The sequence below is a fragment of the Sturnus vulgaris genome, chromosome 32 (assembly GCF_052056855.1).
Source record: "Sturnus vulgaris isolate bStuVul1 chromosome 32, bStuVul1.hap1, whole genome shotgun sequence".
Taxonomy (NCBI): Eukaryota; Metazoa; Chordata; class Aves; order Passeriformes; family Sturnidae; genus Sturnus; species Sturnus vulgaris.
In genome coordinates, this window is record NC_142274.1 from 868,874 (window position 1) to 886,823 (window position 17,950).

Below are 17,950 nucleotides of genomic sequence, written 5' to 3' on the forward strand. Positions count from 1 at the left end.
TTTCACTTATAACAGCTGCATGCTCCCTCTTTTCTTCTTTCCTGTTCCTAAAGACTCTCCATGCCTCATCGACCGGAGTCTCTGAGTCCCTCCCATCCAGTCCCCGTATCTTTTGAAGTTTCCATCTTATGTGCCCCGTAGGTTGCCCCAGGAATAAACTGACTGGCTGCTGTGTCCCTGTGTCAGACCCAGGCTCCAGTGGTGTGTGGCAGCACATTGCATCCCTTCATCGATTGAGGAATTCCCATGGTGGCTCAGAGGGCCCCTGCTTAATTTCATACAATGCTGACCAATTTATAGTTTTGGGAATGGCCTTTTCCATCCCCTTTACGACCCACTCCTGATAGCTTTCCAACTTTTTAATTCTGCTGATTTGTTTGGGTCCCACTGTGGATTTTGGAGTGGGAAATAATCTTTAACATCCAATTGTTGGATTTTATGATAATCTTCTGTCAAATCCCCTGCTGTTTTTATAATTAATAGTCTTTCTGTCTCGGTCAGTGCATCCAATAATAATTGCCTATTGTTCCAGTCTGGATTATGTTGTTTTATTATATATCACAGATGGTTAACCGTGCTAACTGGATCACTGCGGTAATTTTTAGCAATGTTTTCCCATTCCTCCAGGTCGATTGAGGAGAAGGGAGATTTAACCAATACCCTTTCTCCCTCTGGTCCCCCTGCCTCTCACAGAGGTGCCTGGAATATGTGTGTCTGCTGTCTAGTCCGGTGTGCAATTGGAGGGGATGAATGGGCTGGGGCTGATGGTACCTCTGGGTCTGCATCCTCATCCTCATCCCCTTCTTGTCTTATGTGTGGAGACCTGAGCAAATCGTCTGACAGATCTTGTTCCTGGGCCACAGTTTGGTAAACTTGATCAGATTTTGTGCACCTTTGCCCTGTGCTACACTCTGAACAACACTGCTTAAGTTTTCCTCTCTTAGTCTTATTCTCCTTCTCTAAGGCCAATACCAGAGGGTCAGATGGAGCCCAGAGCCCACAATCCCTCTGCCATTCAGGCAGAGAGAAAAACATATCTGCATATGCTACCTTTGTCCACTTCCTTTCTCTCCTGAGAAACGGCAATATTTCCAATGTGCAACAATACAGCCTAATGGACTGGCCTTAGGGATTTCTTTACTTTGTCCAGTTCCCATTATCTTCTCCTTTTTGTCTTGTCTTGTTTTCACCCAAACTTTTCCTCATACAGTTTTACTGTTCTTTCCCAGTTTTCTTCCCACACACAACCCAATTCACAGGCACCCAGTCTCACTTTTCACACACGCTAGCTTCAGAATTTTAGATTCAACATTGACTTGATGAGGATAGTTTTCCAATTTACACTTGGGGCATACGCCCGGCTGGTTACTAGAGCAACAATACCAATATATTTCACAATCTCCACACTGTAATAAAACCCACTCCAAATGCCAACCCCTTGATCCTCTGAAGGCTCTAAATCTCCCACAAAGACAAGCTATTCTGTTCACCTCCTCTGGAATACCCAGAGTCTCTACTGCAGGTTGTTCCCAGGGCAGGGCTCCCAATTTCCCTGCAGAGGTACCGTATATCCCACCTAGACAGACCCGTTTGTTCCCTTTGTCTATCCAGTGAATTATTGGAACAACAAATTTCCTGGGATCAAGTCCAGACCTCTTCTGAGGAGACACTCCTTCAATCTGTCTGTACACGGTTAAAACAAATACTAACCACTCTGTGTTCAAGCACAACACTCCTCTGTTCACACTTGCACTCCCCCACACTGACCCCAGTCGCTTCTCTTTTCTCCGGCCGCCTCAGTCGCCCGAGGTCGGAAACGCGGATAGAGCTCCGCACTCGCTCCGTACCAGAGGTACATCTCACCCCCTCACTCACTGACACACTCAACGACCCAACGTGTCTGGACTTGGCAGTCACACAAAAAGCAGCAAAAACAAGGGTTCACTCGACTCACCCCCAGAGTCACTAGCGGGCTGCTCTATCAGCTCAGTGAGACCCCTCCGTCGGCCGCGCTATCGGCCAGGATCGATCCCTCTCCTTCTGTCTCTGCCCCCCCGGCCAGCTGCTTGCAAGCCCACCGGGACTGTGCTGAGTGTCAGACGTCTCTGTACGACTCACCAGCAGCCCTGTTATAGATATTTAATACAGACCGTTTTATCCACACTGCCAGCAGGTCGTTGTCTGTCTCATGGAATGCAGGAGATCATCCTGATGGAGTGGAAACTCATGGAACCAAGTGCCCACTGTTTTACAGCAGGGCCTCGTGGAATGCTGGAGACCATTGTGCTGCAAAGGAAATGCAGGGCACAAAGGCTCCACTGTGACTCAGCAGGGCCTCATGGAATCCAAGAGACCTTTGTGATGGAATGGAAACACATGGAACCAAGACTCTGTTGTGACAAACCTAGGCCTGATGGAACCAAGGAGACCACTGTGGTGCAATGGAATCTCACGGAACCAAGGGTCAGTTGTCAGCGCATCAGGTTCTCATAAAGCTAAGGAGAACATTATGACACAGTAGAATCTCATGGAACCAAGGTCCCATTGTGACAAAGCGCAGCCTGATGGAAACCTGGTGCCACTGGGACATCTCCAGCCTTGGAGGAAGCAAGTGTCCATTGTGACACAGCCTAGTGAATCCCAGGAGAGCCCAGTGAGGCCATCAAATCTTGGGGAGCCAAGTTTCAATTGTAAACACAGTGGAGCCTCATGGAACCCAGGAGAGCATTGTAACTCCATGGAATCACATGGAGGATAATGTCCACTGTTTCATGTTGCAGCCTCTTGGAGCACTGGAAACCATTCTGACACCATGAAAAACTGTGGGAAAAGAGGCTCTCTAGGGACACAGCAGGGCTTCATGGAATGCAAGAGACCATTGTGATGGAGTGGAAACTCATGGAATCAAGTGTCCACTGTTTCATGGTGCGACCTCATGGAACCAAGGAAACCATTGTAGTCCAATTGAATCTCAAAGAAACAAGGGTCAGTTGTCAACTTATTACTGATAAGTAAACCTTTCCAAAAGGAAGGCCTTGTAAAATCATGGCTCAAGCCTGTCACTTTGGCTAAGTAGAAAAGGACTGTGGGAAAGAGACTCAGCTGAATTAGGGATAGAAAAACGTTTCATAATCATTGCATGTTCACGTTGTTGTATGTGGTGTTTGATTGAATTACGTTTGTTATGTGTTAAAAGCATGTAACTGATAATGGGCTAAATGCTTTAAAAGGTTAAAAGTTGCCTGGTTTTTGCAATAAAGCGTTTCTCCTTTGCAGCTGCCTGGGGACTCTGCATAACTACAGACCTTCACCCTCATCAGCCCATTGACCAAGTGGGGCCTCATGGCACACAGGTGCCACTGGGACATTGCCAGGCCTAGTGGGAACAAGGCTCCATTATTGTACAGCAGGGCCTCATGGCACCCAGGAGAGCACTGTGACACAATGGGATCTCATGGAAGCAAGTGTCCATTGTGACACAGCAGGGCCTCAGGGCACCCAGGAGAGCACTGTGACACAATGGGACCTCATGGAAGCAAGTGTCCATTGTGACACAGCACAGCCTCATGGACATGGACACAGCAGACCATTGGGACAACCTGGAATCTCACGGATCCAAGGCTCTACATTGACAATGTGGAGCCTCATGGGACACAGGTGCCTCTGGGACACTGCCAGCTCTTGTGGGATCCAGTGTCCATTGTGACACAGCACAGCCTCATGGAAACATGGGGACCATGGTGACACAATGGAATCTCATGGAAGCAAGTGTCAATTGTGAACACGGCACAGCCTCATGGAACCCAGGGCAAGTGGGACCGTGCCATGGCTCATGGAAACAAGGGGCCATTGTGACACAGCAGGGCCTCTTGGAACCCAGGAGAACATTGTGAGCAATGGAATCTGATGGAGCCAAGTGTCAATTGTCAAAACAGAGAGACCTCATGGAACCCAAGTGACCATTATGACTCCATGGAATCTCATGGAACAAACTGTCAGGTGTAACACAGCAGGGTGTCATGGAACACAGATGCCATTGGGACATTTCCAAGGCTCATGCAAGCACCCACTGTGGCAGAGCCAGGCGTAATGGAACACAGGAGAACATTGTTACCCAATGGAATCTCATGGAACCAAGTGTCCACTGTTTCACAGTGCAGCCTTATGGAGTGGTGGAGACCATTGTGTTGCAATGGAATATCCTTAGACTGTTGTGACAAACCTGGGCTTTATGAAACCAAGGAGACCACTGTGATGCAATCGAATCTCAAGGAAGCAAGGGTCAATTGTGAAAACATCAGGTTCTCAGGAAAAGAAGGAGAACATTGTGACACAGTGGAATCTTGTGGAACCAAGTCTTTATTCTGACTGTGGGGCCGAGTAGGAGACATGTGCCATGGGGACATTGTCAGCTCTTGTGGGATCCAGTGTCCTTTGAGACACAGGGCAGGTCATGGAAATACAAGGAGTGTTCTGAGGCAATGAAACCAAGGTCAATTCTGACAGAGAGAGGTCACATGGAACACAAGGGCCACGGAAATATTGCCAGGCCTAGTAGAAACAAGACACCACTGTGGCAGAAAAAGGCCTCATGTGATCTAGGAGAGCACTGTGAAACAATGGAATCTCATGGAAGCAAGTGTCCATTGTGACATGGCAGGGCCTCATGGAACCCCCTGGGACATTGCCAAGGCTTGTGCAAGCATGGCTCCACTGTGACAAAGGACATCCTCATGGCACCCAGGAGACCATTGTGGCACAATGGATTCTCATGGAACCAAGAATCCATTGGGACAAACCGTGGCCTGATGGAAACCTGGTGCCACTGGGACATCTCCAGCCTTGGAGGAAGCAAGTGTCCATTGTGACACAGCACAGCTTTGTGAATCACAGGAGAGCACAGTGACACCGTGGAATCTTGGGGAACCAAGTGTCAATTGTAAACACAGCGGGGACTCATGGACGCCAGGAGAACATTGTGACCCAATAGAATCTCATGGAACCAAGTCTGAATTGTTGCAAAGAGGGACCTCATGGAAACCACTGTGACACCGTGGAAACACTTGGAAGCAAATGTCCACTGTTTCATGTTGCACAAATGAACAAGTTAGAGCTCTGGAGACCATTGCGACACAATGGAAACATGTGGAACAAAGGGTCCCTAGTGACACTGCAGGGCCTCATGGAATGCAAGAGACCACTCTGATGGAATAGAAATGCATGGATTCAAGTGTCCACTGTTTCACATTGCGACCTCATGGAACCAAGGAGACCATTGTGGTACAATGGAATCTCAAGGAAACACGAGTTAATTGTCAACCTATTACTGATGACTAAAACTCCATGTTGGATTCCTGAGCTGTGGACCCACTCAAAACAGGCTCCTCCATAAGGTTCAGCCAGGGGGTTTTGTCACCCTGGCCTTGGTTCAAATCTTGCAGCCCCAGCCATGGTGGCCCAGCCCCTGTGCAGGCCCAGCCCAGGACAGGAGCATTGCGGGTGGGAACGGCCCCTCTGCCGTGGTGCCCACAACAGCCCTGGGGCTCTGTGCCCCATGGCCTCCCTGCTGGGCAGCCTCTGACAGCTCCTGCACAGCCCGTGGCACCTGTGGGCCTGCACTGACAGCCCTGCCCTGGGCTCTGCCGGGCTCTGGGCCAGCACAGAGGCCAGGCAGGGCTGGCCATGGCCGGGAACAGGCCCTGAGCCCTGCAGGAGGATGGAGCTGGGCCACAGCCAAACTGAGCCCAGGGCAAACCTGGGCTCAGCAGCCAGGGCTGGCAAGGGTTGGGGACAGAGGCTGGCGGTGACAAATGTCCTGGGCGCCCTCCCTGCTCTGTGCATGCCACCAAGGGCACAGAGCAGCCTCCTCTCTGGGCCACTTGCCTGTTTGCAATGCCTTCCCCAGGCGCTGGCCCTGCCCCACAAGGCCTGGGCTGAGTCGTGCCCCTGCCCGCTCAGCCAGGCTGAGATGGACACTGCTGCTTTCTCTGGCAGGCTCTCTCAGGCCAGCCCAGCTCCCTGCAAGCTGTGCCAGCTGCCCTGAGCTCTGTGCAGCACCAAGGGCCTCTCCCCAGCACAGCCCAGCCGGCTCTGGCCCCACAGCTCTGCTCAGGCCAGGGGGCTCTGGGCAGTGGCCCCACGGCCTCAGCCCCTGCCAAGGGCACAGCAGCAGCTGCAGCTCAGAGAGGACTCAGCCCCAGCCATGGGGGAAGGTGCTTGGCCAAGGCAAAAGGAGGCTCCCTGGGTGCCCTGCTCCCCTCTCCCTGAGCTCCTGAGAGCTCTGCAGCCCCTCCTGCCATCCCATCTGCCCAGGCCAGCACAACAGCCCTGGCCTTGGGGCCCTCCAGAGCTGCTCCTGCTCCAGGCCCCATCCCAGAGCTGGGGCAGCCAGAAAGCTGTGCCCATTTCTGTTTATCCCTGCTCTGATGAGGATGGTTCCTCAGATACTTGGAGGTTGCTGATGAATTTTCCTACTCCAGAGGCTTCTTCTTTCTTGAGCTCTTCAGTTCACAAATTCAGTGACAAAGACAAACTTTTGTTCAAAACACCCAAACAAGAAAAGTCCCTGGGAATAATTTACGTTATCAATTCTTCTGTGGTTAATTAGACAGATTTCAGAAGTGTATTCCAAGTGACTATACTATATTGAAAACAGTGCAGAGAGAACAGTTTGTCCTGTAAAGATTTCTTTTCCTGTTTCTAGATGGATATATACAATGTCCCAATTATATTGACCCTCAGAAGCCGTCTAATGCAGTTTGTATAGATATGAAAATCAAGACCCGTCATGGCTGACAATCAATCACACTTTGTCCTCACCCCCTCCCCTGCATTTCCCTCATCCAAAAACTGTGACTCCTATGGATCAGGAATGGTGTGGCCAGCAGGAGCAGGGCAGTGACTCTTCTCCTGTGCTCAGCACTGGTTGGGCAGCACCTCGAATGCTGTGTCCAGTTCTGGGCCCCCAATTTAGGAAGGACATGGAGGGGCTGGAGCGTGTCCAGAGACAGACAACAAGGCTGGTGAGAGGTATGGAACACAAGTCCTCTGAGGAGTGGCTGAGGGAGCTGGGGTTGTTTACCCTGGAGAAGAGGAGGCTCAGGCAAGACCCCATCACTCCCTAAAACTCCCTGACAGGAGGGTGCAGCCAGGTGGATGTCGGGGTCTTTTCCCAGAGAACAGTGAAAGGATAAGAGGACACAGCCTTAAAGCTGCACCAAGGGGATGTTTAGGCTGGACATTAGGAAATTAGGAAAAAGGGTGGTTGGGCATTGGATTGGGCTGCCCAGGGAGGTGGGTGAGTCACCATCCCTGGAAGTGTTTCAGGATAGACTGGATGTGGCACTGAGTGCCACGGTCTGTGTGACAAGGTGGTGTTGGGTCACAGGTTGGACTTGATGCTCTCTGAGGTCTTTTCCAGCCTGGGTGATTCTGTGATGATTGTGACACTGCAGGGCCCTGGGGCAGCAAGGGGCCGTTGTGACACTGCAGGGCCTGGTGAGACTGAGAGGACCATAGTGACACTTTGTACAACATGGCACCACAGAGCCAAGGGGCCACTGTGACACTGTGGGGCCACATGGAAGCAAGGAGTCCATTGTGAGAGTCTGGGTCCTGGTGGAACAACAGAGGCCATTGTGACACTGCAGGGCCCATGGAACCAAGGGGCCAGTGTTGATCCTCAGGGACTCCTGGAATCAAGGAAACATGTTTGACACCATGGTGACCCTTGGGACCAAGAGTCCATTGTGACACTGGAACCAAGGAGAGCATTACTGCACTGTGAGACCTCATGGAACCAAGGATCCATTGTGACACTGCAGGGCCCAAGGATCCATGGGACTTTGTGACACCCTGGGGTGCCATGGAACCAAAGAGACATTGTGACACTGGGAGGCCTCATGGAATCATGGAGACTATTGTAACTATCCAGGAGCTCAAGGAACCATGGTGACATGAAGTTGGCAGGCATAGTGGATGTTCTGGAGGGTTGGAGGGCTCTGCACAGGCACCTGGACAGGCTGGATCCAGGACCCAAATCCAACAAGGTGAGGTTTAACAAGACCAAGTGCTGGGCCCTGCAATTTGGCTACAACAAGCCCTGCAGTGCTACAGGCTGGGGACAGAGTGGCTGGACAGCAGCCAGGCAGAAAGGGACCTGGGGGCACTGATGGACAGCAGGCTGGACATGAGCCAGCAGTGTGCCCAGGTGGCCAAGAAGGCCAATGGCTCCTGGCCTGGATCAGGAATGGTGTGGCCAGCAGGAGCAGGGCAGTGATTCTTCCCCTGTATTCGGTAGTGGTTGGGCAGCGCCTCGAGTGTTGTGGCCGGTTCCAGGTCCCCCAGTTTAGGAAGGACATGGAGGGTCTGGAGAGTGTCCAGAGAAGGGCACCAAGGCTGGTGAGGGGTCTGGAGCACAAGTCCTGTGAGGAGTGGCTGAGGTTGCTGGTGATGTTTATCCTGGAAAAGAGGAGGCTCCGGGAGACAAGGTGGTGTCAGGCCACAGGTTGGACTTGATGATCTCCAGGAACTTTTCCAGCCTTGCTGATTCTGAGATTCTCTGAAACCACCCTTGGAGCATGTGCAGGATGAGCCCTGGGCCTCCTCTTCACAAGGTCCAGCAGCCCAGGTCCCTCAGCTTCTCCACACAGGCCCCAAAGCCCATCCTGTCAGTCCTTCAGAGTCTCTCCAGCCCCTCCTTAATGCCCAGAACAGGGAGCCCCACACCCAGACACAGCAGCCCAGATGTGTCCCCTGGCCTGTGGTGCCTCTGGCAAGGGAGCAGCACGAGGCACTGCAGGACCCTGCAGACAATTCCTGAAGCACTTGGAGGATGATCCTGCTCCCCAAGGGATGTTCCCATGGTGCCACCTCAGGAACTGAAATGGGGAATGGGGCCAGAGAGGAAAGGAAAATAGGGATGGACTGTTTGCAGAGGAGGTGATAGGATGGGCAAGAGGAAGAAATCTGCACAAAGAAAGAGTAAAGAAAGCAAAGGTGAAGCAAAGGAAATGCTCAGGGCAGTTTGGGGATGGCTGCCAGGCAGCCCTGCCTCTGAGCAACAACGTCTGCAGTGGGACAGGAAACTCACAGCTGATGGGAACAAACTTTCTGGCTGACTTCAGAGGCCACAACAAACCTGAGTGGTTTCCCTGCCGTCCCCAGCCCTTGCTGGCCCCAGGGGCTGATGGCATTTGTGCTCACTCAGCTCCATGTCCCCACAGCAGCACCATGGGGGTGCTGAGCCTGCTGTGTGCAATGCAAACAGGGGCTCCTGAGCCAGTGCTGCCGTGTGTGTGCCTGCAAGGATGCGGCTCCTGTGTGAGCTGGGGGAGAGGCCAGGGCTGCAGAGGGGGGATGTTGTTGGCAGGTGCATGAGGACGCTCTGGGACGCTGCCCTGGGGTGTCCAGCGCAGTGGGGATGGATCAGCCCCTGCTCTGCTGTTCCTTGCCAGGGTGTCCCCCTTGCAGGCACCTTGCAGAGCACCAGCCATGCTGTTTGCCCCCAGCCTGCCCATGGCCAGCCTGGGGCTGCTCCTGGGGCTTTTCTCTCCTCAGCATTGGGCTGGCCAAGTGTTGTGGAGAGAGCCTGGCCAAGGAGCCTGGAGCCCCCAGGCCCTGCCCTGAGGCGTCAGCGCTGCCCCAGCAGTGCCCATGGCCTGTCCCTGCTGCAGCCCCGGCACTGCCACCCCCAGGGCTGTGCCCAGCCCCCAGAGCACTCAGGCCCTGCAGCAACACGAGGGCCAGGAGGGCAGCGGGGCAGTGGCACGGGAGCAGCACTGGCAACACCAAGTGCTGCTGCTGCTGCTGGGCACAGCTGCTGTGCCAGCACTGATCTGCCCCCAGCTCTGCACACAGACATTGCTGCTGCAGCTCCAGAGAAGGGAACAAAAAGGGCATCTCTGGAGAAAACTTTGCTGTAAGATTCTTTAGTTCATTTAATGCCATAGAGGGTACAGCTCCTCATTGACACTGTCTGTGGGTCACAGTAAAGGTGGAAAAATTTAAAATGAAATATGGCACAAGCAATGGCATTTCTTTGTGGAATATATTGAAAAACTAAAACAAAGAAAAAGAAAGAACAAACCAACAACCAAACCAACAAGAATAATCAAATATGACTTCGATTACAAGTGATTGCATAAATTGGCCAGCAGTTTAATGTTCCTGAAAACATCCAGTCATCAGTGTCCACACTGCAGCCTTGAGCTCCTGGTTCCTGAGGCTGTAGATGAGAGGGTTCAGGGCTGGAGGAACCACTGAGTACAGAACTGACAGGGACAAATCCAGGGACGGGGAGGAGATGGATGGGGGCTTCAGGTTCGCAAACACTGCAGTGCTGAGGAACAGGGAGAGCACAGCCAGGTGAGGGAGGCAGGTGGAAAAGGCTTTGTGCCGTCCCTGCTCAGAGGGGATCCTCAGCACAGCCCTGAAGATCTGCACATAGGAGAAAACAATGAACACAAAACAACCGAGTCCTAAACAGGCAGTAACAGCAAGAAGCCCAAGTTCCCTGCGGCTAGAGTGTGAGCAGGAGAGTTTGAGGATCTGGGGGATTTCACAGAAGAACTGGCCCAGGACATTGCCCTTGCACAGGGGCAGGGAAAATGTATTGGTTGTGTGCAGCAGAGCACTGAGAAAGGCACTGGCCCAGGCAGCTGCTGCCATGTGGGCACAAGCTCTGCTGCCCAGGAGGGTCCCGTAGTGCAGGGGTTTGCAGATGGACACGTAGCGGTCGTAGCACATGATGGTCAGGAGGAAATACTCTGCTCCAAGGAAGAACAGAAAGAAAAAGAGCTGAACAGCACATCCTTCATAGGAGATGTGTCTGGTGTTCCAGAGGGAATTGTGCATGGCTTTGGGGACAGTGGTGCAGATGAAGCCCAGGTCAGTGAGGGCCAGGTTGAGCAGGAAGAAGAACATGGGGGTGTGCAGGTGGTGGCCGCAGGCTACGGCACTGATGATGAGGCCGTTGGCCAGGAGGGCAGCCAGGGAGATGGCCAGGAAGAGGCAGAAGTGCAGGAGCTGCAGCTGCCGCGAGTCTGCCAATGCCAGCAGGAGGAAGTGGCTGATGGAGCTGCTGTTGGACATTTGATGTGTCTCGGCATGGGGATCTGTAAGAAGAGTAATCATGGAATAGTTCAGTATGGAGAGGACTTGAAATATCCCAGCCCACCTTGGTGGCACTTTCCCTCCACTGCCTGCCCAGGGCTCTGTGCCTGGAGCTGTCCCTGCCAGCAGCTGCTTCCCTGTGCCCAGGGCTGGGCCCTGCCAGTGCTGCCAGAGCCCAGCCCAGCCCTGGGGGCTCAGCTCTGCCCTGCAGACCCCTCCCAGCACAGGACACTGCCCATGGCCAGCTCTGCCTCTGCAGACTGTGATGGCAACGTCACAGCAACCCTGAGGAGGCTGGAAACGTCACACTAATGCTGCCTGTAAGGGACCTTTTGCTGATCTCTGTGACTGACTGCTTTATTAAGATCTGAGAAATAAATTTCTTATTTCTCCCTACCTGAACTTAGAGATAAATATCTATATGCAATTTCCCATCTAGGCAACCCAGAGCAGTAGGCTAAAAAAGCAGAATTTTCCTTTTTATGTAGCTCCTGAATTGCTGTGCTCCCTCTATAATCTACTCGGAAATGTTCTGGAGTTAAATGTCATGCTGGGAGCAGTCCTGAACAATGCAGCATCCTCAACACACAAGGACAACACTTCCAAGCCTTACCAGCTGTCTCCTTCCACCCAGACCTTGTCCCCCAGTGCTGGGAGCAGCTCTCAGGGCTGGCTGAGAGCTGTCCCTGGCAGGCAGCAGAGTCCCTGCCCCAGCACAGCGCCCTGGGCTGCAGGACCCTGCTCTGCACCACAGCCCTGGGCACCCCTGGCTGCTCTACACAAGAGATCATCAGAGAATGTACTCACCGAGTCTGCAGGCATTGGGATGTTCCAGCTTTAGGAGATGACTGCAGGAGCTGCAGCTGCATTGTCCTGCAGCCAGAGGCTTCCTGTGTCAAGGGCTGGGAGTGATTCTGCCCCAGGCACTTCTGAGCATCTTCCCAGCCCTGACAGATTGAAGCTCTCTGTGCCTCTGTGCTGTGCCCAGGGTGGCTGCAGGCAGTGCCCCAGCCCTGCTGGGCTGGGAGAAGAGCTGCTCATCAAGAGAAATGTGTTTTTGAAGCTCTTCTTGGTTTCCAGGAGCACCTTCTGTGCCAGGAGCCCAGCCCAGTTCAACAGCACAGACACAGCACAAGGACTTTAATGACCCTCTTGAGGTTTGTGCTGAGGCCCTGAACATCAGTCCCTGAGAGGGAGCTGAAGAAACCTCTCAAGAACTCCAAGTCAGAATCAAACACCAAAATTTCCTAAAGTTTTAATGGGTCCCACTGAGGGACACAACTGAGAAAGTGTCCCCAGGTTCGTTAGAGCAGGAAATTGGAGGCAGAGATGACAGGTGGGGACAAAGAGAAGCCAAGTCTTGGTGCCCTGGGGCACAGCAGGGTCTGTGCCACCAAGGGCTGGGAGGAGACACCTTGTCCTGAGCCACTGGGGCCTCCTGGCACAGCCCCAGCAAGGCTGGCCACTGTCACCTCTTGTCCTGCCCTCAGCATCCCCCCACATCCCAGTGGCCTCAGGGATCTGCTGGGACGAGTCCCTGGGGAGCCTTGGTCAGGAATGGCCCTGGGGGGCTCCTTCATGCTCCCAGGGACTGCAGGTTTTTCAGAGGACTTTGGGTTTTGCTTTTGCCTTGGAGTCTCTGAGAGCTTTCTGCAATCATGGCCTCCAATTATCAGCTTTAATTAGTCTCTTGAGGGCCTTTGTCAGTAACAACACTCAGTGGAGCTCATTAATGCTTCAAGGTACTTCAGTTTTTTAAGGTACTTTCCTTTTCCTTTCTTCTCTGAGTCTTTGAGAGGGTTTTGGGCAATCATGGCCTCCAATTCTCTCCTCCAAGGAGTCCATGTGGAGCCTGTGTTGGACCCATTAATGCTTTGAGACACTTTGGGTTTTTCTTCTGACTTGGACTCCTGGAAAGATTTGTACAATCTCCTCACAGGCCCTGATGTTCAAGGGCTCAGCACCAAAGACACCAGGGAGTTCATTGGGATCAAGCAAGTCCTGACAAACCATGGCTCTGCCTTCATTTCCCTCTGGTCTAGAGCAGTTAATTAAAAATGTTTCCTACTATAGTTATGGAGAAATACTTCAAACAGCTTCTAGGAGATATTTAGTAATATTTTAGTGGGTATATTTTATTGCATTTCTGTTTAGAGCAGATGTGATTGCAGCATTCTGTGATTGATATTGATCCAGGGTCTCTCCTCAGCAGGTCTGACCTGCTCACAGGTGTGCCTTGAGGTGTGACCTAGTTTGAACAACCTTGCTGCACATTGCCCAACCCCATCCTGGCTGTCCTCACTCACCTGGGACCTGCTTTGTTTGGAGAGATAGCTGTACACAGCCAAAGAGGATATTTTCCTTTTCTAATTTTTTTTTTTTTTAATAATCTAAAGCTCTTTAATTTCCCCATTGAAAATAGACACCTTCCTTTAGTGTGTGCCAGCCCAAGGAGGTTTCTCTTCCCCAGGGCAGAGATATTCAAGGAATCTTAGAGATCTTTGGAGTCCTTGGTTCCACAAAGCCTTGCTGTGTCACCATGGACTCTTGATTCTGTGAGGTTCTGTAATGTCACAATGGATGTTTGGTTCCATGGGGCTCCACAGTGTCACAGTGGTCTCCTTTTTCCTGTGGCACCCAGCAGCAAACCCCACTGCCAGGGCCAAATGCCTGGGAAGAAGGAAGAAGTGGGATATTTGGAGTGATGGTTTTTGTCTTCCCAGGGCACAGTGACGTGGGGTGGGGCCCTGCTGTCCTGGAGATGGCTGAACACCGGCCTGCCCATGGAAGGGCTGAGAGACAACAACCTCTGTGCATGGAACTACAACAGCAGAGAGGTTGTCACAATCCACTGTTAATACAGAGTGGGGGTCGTGATGGTTCGTTTGATCTCAGAGGTGCAAACAGGCAAATAGCAAGGGACAAAATCAGTTTATTCAACAACAGCAATGCATTTTTATTAAATGCCAACAACTCAGTTGTGATAGAGGGGAGAGATACAGGAAACAAAGTATAGAGAGAGAAAAAGAAGGGGATGGGAAAATAGCTACCAACAGATGAGATGGATGTCCCCATGGACCAGCCAATGGACGAGTCTTCATCCATGGGGAGATCTCAAGGGTCTGCTCCAGAGGGTCGCTCTTTTATAGTCCTTCTCCAAAGCAAGTGGCCTCTGGCCAAGAGGTGGGAAGATTTATGGACCATTGTGTGGTGATGTGGGAGACAGGTGCAGTTGGGCAGTACATGCAGTCTCCAGTTGGTACAACACAATCTCTGGTTGGTGCCATGACAGCACAGTCCAGTGAACACAATACACCAGCACACAGGCACCTGACAAGCATCCATCGTGGCCAGGCCAGGAAACCATTGTCCAGAGCCAGCCTGGGTGGGGGTCCTCGAGGTCTCCTTGCAACGGTTGAGAGGCAAAATCGAGGGAAACTTCAGACCAACCCTTACACAGGTCAGGCTGAAGGGTGGGCTTAAAAGACTGTCACCAGCACAGGAAATATCAATGTGAGAGGAAAGATGTGTGCTCATGTCTTTACAAATCATTTGGTGGGTGAAGGGATGGGTGTTAAGGTCTCTGAAATTGGTCATAGCATTTCTACTGACTTTGGGCAGCAGGTTTGTTACCGGGCCCAGCCAGCTTGGCTCCTGACACAGACAAGGGTTTTCACTGGTTTATACTGATTTTTACCCATTTTCCTTGTTTGTAGAGGTCCATACTGTTTTTTTCTTGTCTATACTGGTTTGTACTGGTTACTACTGGTTTGCATTACACAGTTGGTTACTGTTTTTTACTGGTTTTTGCCACTTATACTGGTCCATACTGCTCCATACTGGTCCTTACTGGTCTGTACTCGTTTATACAGGTGTCAGGGTGCCATCAGAGCTGTCGTTCATGGGGCAGTGCCTGGGGGTGAACCCCAAATCCTACGGGGTGTGGCACCACCAGGCCTGGGTGCTGGGTCTAGCTGCAGCGCCCCCTGCTGGCCGGGAGGACCTGGCACTGTGCGAGCACCTCCTGGTGGCCAACCCTGCAACTGCGAGTGGGTTGTACTGGTTTGTACTGGTTTGTGCTGGGATGGGGTGCTGGGGTGTTACTGGTTTGTACTGGGTTATACTGAGAAAGGGAGCAGGGGTGTGTGAGTGCCCCCTGCTGGGGGGGAGGACCTGGTGGCCAACTGTGAGTTATACTGGGTATACTGGTTTATATTGGGATGGGGTGCTGAGGGTCACTGGGTTGTACTGGGTTATACTGGTTTATACTGGGATGTGGTCCTGGGAGTGACTGGGTTGTAATGGTTTATACTGGGTTATACAGGGATATTCTGGATTTTACTGGGTTAAACTGGGGTGTACTGGGTTATACCAGGAGGGGGCCTGGGGATGCTTGGCACTCCACTGGGAGCAACTTCCGGGGATGCTGGCCTTACTGATTTATACTGGGGTGGGGCTTGGGACCTACTGGGAGTGACTTCAGGTTGTGCTGGCCTTACTGGTTTATACTGGTAGCTGCTGCCATGGACTCAGGGGCTCAGGGGTGGCTCCCAGTGCTTACTGGTTTATACTGGTGCCCTCCCAGTATAAACCTGGGAGCCCCAGGACCACACTAGGAGCCCCTAGACTACACTGGGAATGGGTTTGGGTGCATGAGGCCTTACTGGTTTATACTGGGAGCTGCTGCCATGAGCCTCAGGAGCTTGGGGGTGGCTCTCAGTGCTTACTGGTTTATACTGGTGCCTTCTCAGTCCACACCTGAGAACACCGGTGGCTGCTGACAGCCAGGCAGAACCCCAAGTTTGAGCTGGCCTATGTGGGATCTTTCTGGGCCGTGACTTCTCCAACTTCTCGGCCTGGCACCACCGCCTGGGGCTGCCAGTGCCTGCCAGGAGCTCCAGCAACGGAGAGGTGAGGATACTGCCCTCTGAAAAGCTGAAGGAAGGTGAAGGATTCCCCAGAAAAATTCCCACAATTCTGTTGGATCCCCAAAATTTTCCAGCCCCTCCCTCACCTAAACTGGGAGCTGGTGGGTTCTGTTGGGTTGAATGGGTGACCTGGTGTTCCTAAATCTCTCTTGACTTCTATGGGTAAGTCTGGTGCCCTAAATCCCTGTTGATTTTAATGGGTAGACCTGAACTTCCACACACCTGGATATTCAGATATTTGGGTGCCCCCTTTGCCACCCCAGAGCTGGAGCTGGTGCAGAACGCCGCTTTCACTGACTCCAGAGTCCAAAGTGCCTGGGTGTACCTGCACTGCATGCTCTCCCGAGGTAACTTGGGGATCCCTCCCACCCCTAGGGCCCACACCTGGAGTTTTGGGGTGCCCCCTGAATGTTGGGGTGCCCCTTGACAGCCTCCCAGCTGCTGAGGGTCATCTGTGTCCAGGTTGACCAGGAGGATGCAATAGTGGTCATCATCTTCTCTCATGGCCAGTCAGGACACTTGGGTGCCCCAAGCATCACCTGGGTACACCTGGGTACACCTGGGTATTCCCAAAAATCTCCTGGATCCCCCCAGAAATCACCTGGGTACACTGGGGTGTCCCCAGATATCACTTGGATATCCCCAGAAATCACCTGGGTATACCTGGGTACCCCTAAAATATCCTGGATCACCCCAAAAATCACCTGGGTACACCTGGGTACCCCTTGGACACCTGGATCCAAACCCAAAACCCATGTGATTCCCAAAAACCAGTGTCCCTAAATCCTCATTGCTTTGACTGGGTAGACCTGGTGTCCCTGAATACCCATTGACTTCAATGGGGTACACCTGGTGTCCTGTTGATCCCTAATTATATACACTAATCTTTACCAGTGGTCCCAGTTATGCCCCAGTGCTCCCAGTATCCCCAATCCCCCCCCCTTATCTGCTCCCAGGAATAGCTCCTAGTTTGACTAATTTGCCCTCCCATTTCTCCCAGTGCTCCCAGTTTGCCTGTTTCCTCCTTTCTAGTGCTTCCAGTTCCCCCTCAGTAGTTCCAGTTCCTCTCCCTTAGCCCTTCCCAGTGCTCCCAGCTTAACCAGTAGCCCTTCCTGATCAAGCCCTATCAATGGGTAGACCTGGGGTCCCTAAATCCACAAAAGACTTCCATAGGTTAGACCTGGTGTCCCTCAGTTCCCATTGACTTCAAGGGATAGACCTGATGTCGCAAAATGTTTGGTTGTAAAAATGCCAATTTTGGGCTCAGAATTCCCAGATTTTGAGCTGAAAATGGAGATTTTTGGGCTTACCTGGAGGCACAGCCCCAGCACAGGCCCCAGGTGTGGGATCAGGGATTCAGAACTGGCTTCCAGGAATTCATCCAGGACTTCCAGAGCATCAGCACCATGATACTGGAGTGGAAATTCCTGGAATTCAGCCCATTTCCCCCAAATTTCCCCACTTTAGAACCAAATTTCCACAAAATCCACATTGACTTTAATGGAAAGACCTGGTGTCCCTATATCCCCTTTGATTTTAATGGGTAATCCTGATGTCCAAAAAATCCCTATTGGGAGATTAATATTATGAGGGATGGGGAATCTTAGAGACATTGTAAAAGAGGGTTTATTGCTTTATTGCATCCGTCTCATAGAAGGCTGTGACACTAAAAGTGTTACATCCAATGCCATAATATCAGAACCTGCTGCATTCTTAGTTACAATGCCTTATGTTAGTTCTTTAGCCAATTAAATACTTCTATGAAATTTGCAAGTGTCTTTTTATACCAATCATTAATAGCTTTGCTTCCCATGGCTTTGCTGCATTGCGTCATTTTTCAGCCAATCATATAACACTTCACAAACTTACATTGACACATCTTAAGTTTCTAACTAAATTATAAATAACAG

General features: G+C 51.9%; 1 protein-coding gene across 1 annotated transcript; it reads right to left on the bottom strand.

The window, feature by feature from the left end:
• Positions 1-10,158: 10,158 nt before the first annotated feature.
• Positions 10,159-11,091, bottom strand: LOC148220687 (olfactory receptor 14J1-like). Its single transcript, XM_088154805.1, has one exon. It carries the CDS (start codon positions 11,089-11,091, stop codon positions 10,159-10,161), a length of 933 nt encoding a protein of 310 aa, XP_088010931.1.
• Between the last annotated feature and the right edge of the window lie 6,859 nt (positions 11,092-17,950).

Excerpts from the sequence above, each read along its gene's own strand:
- LOC148220687 (XM_088154805.1), bottom strand. The coding sequence starts at position 11,091 with ATGTCCAACAGCAGCTCCATCAGCCACTTCCTCCTGCTGGCATTGGCA.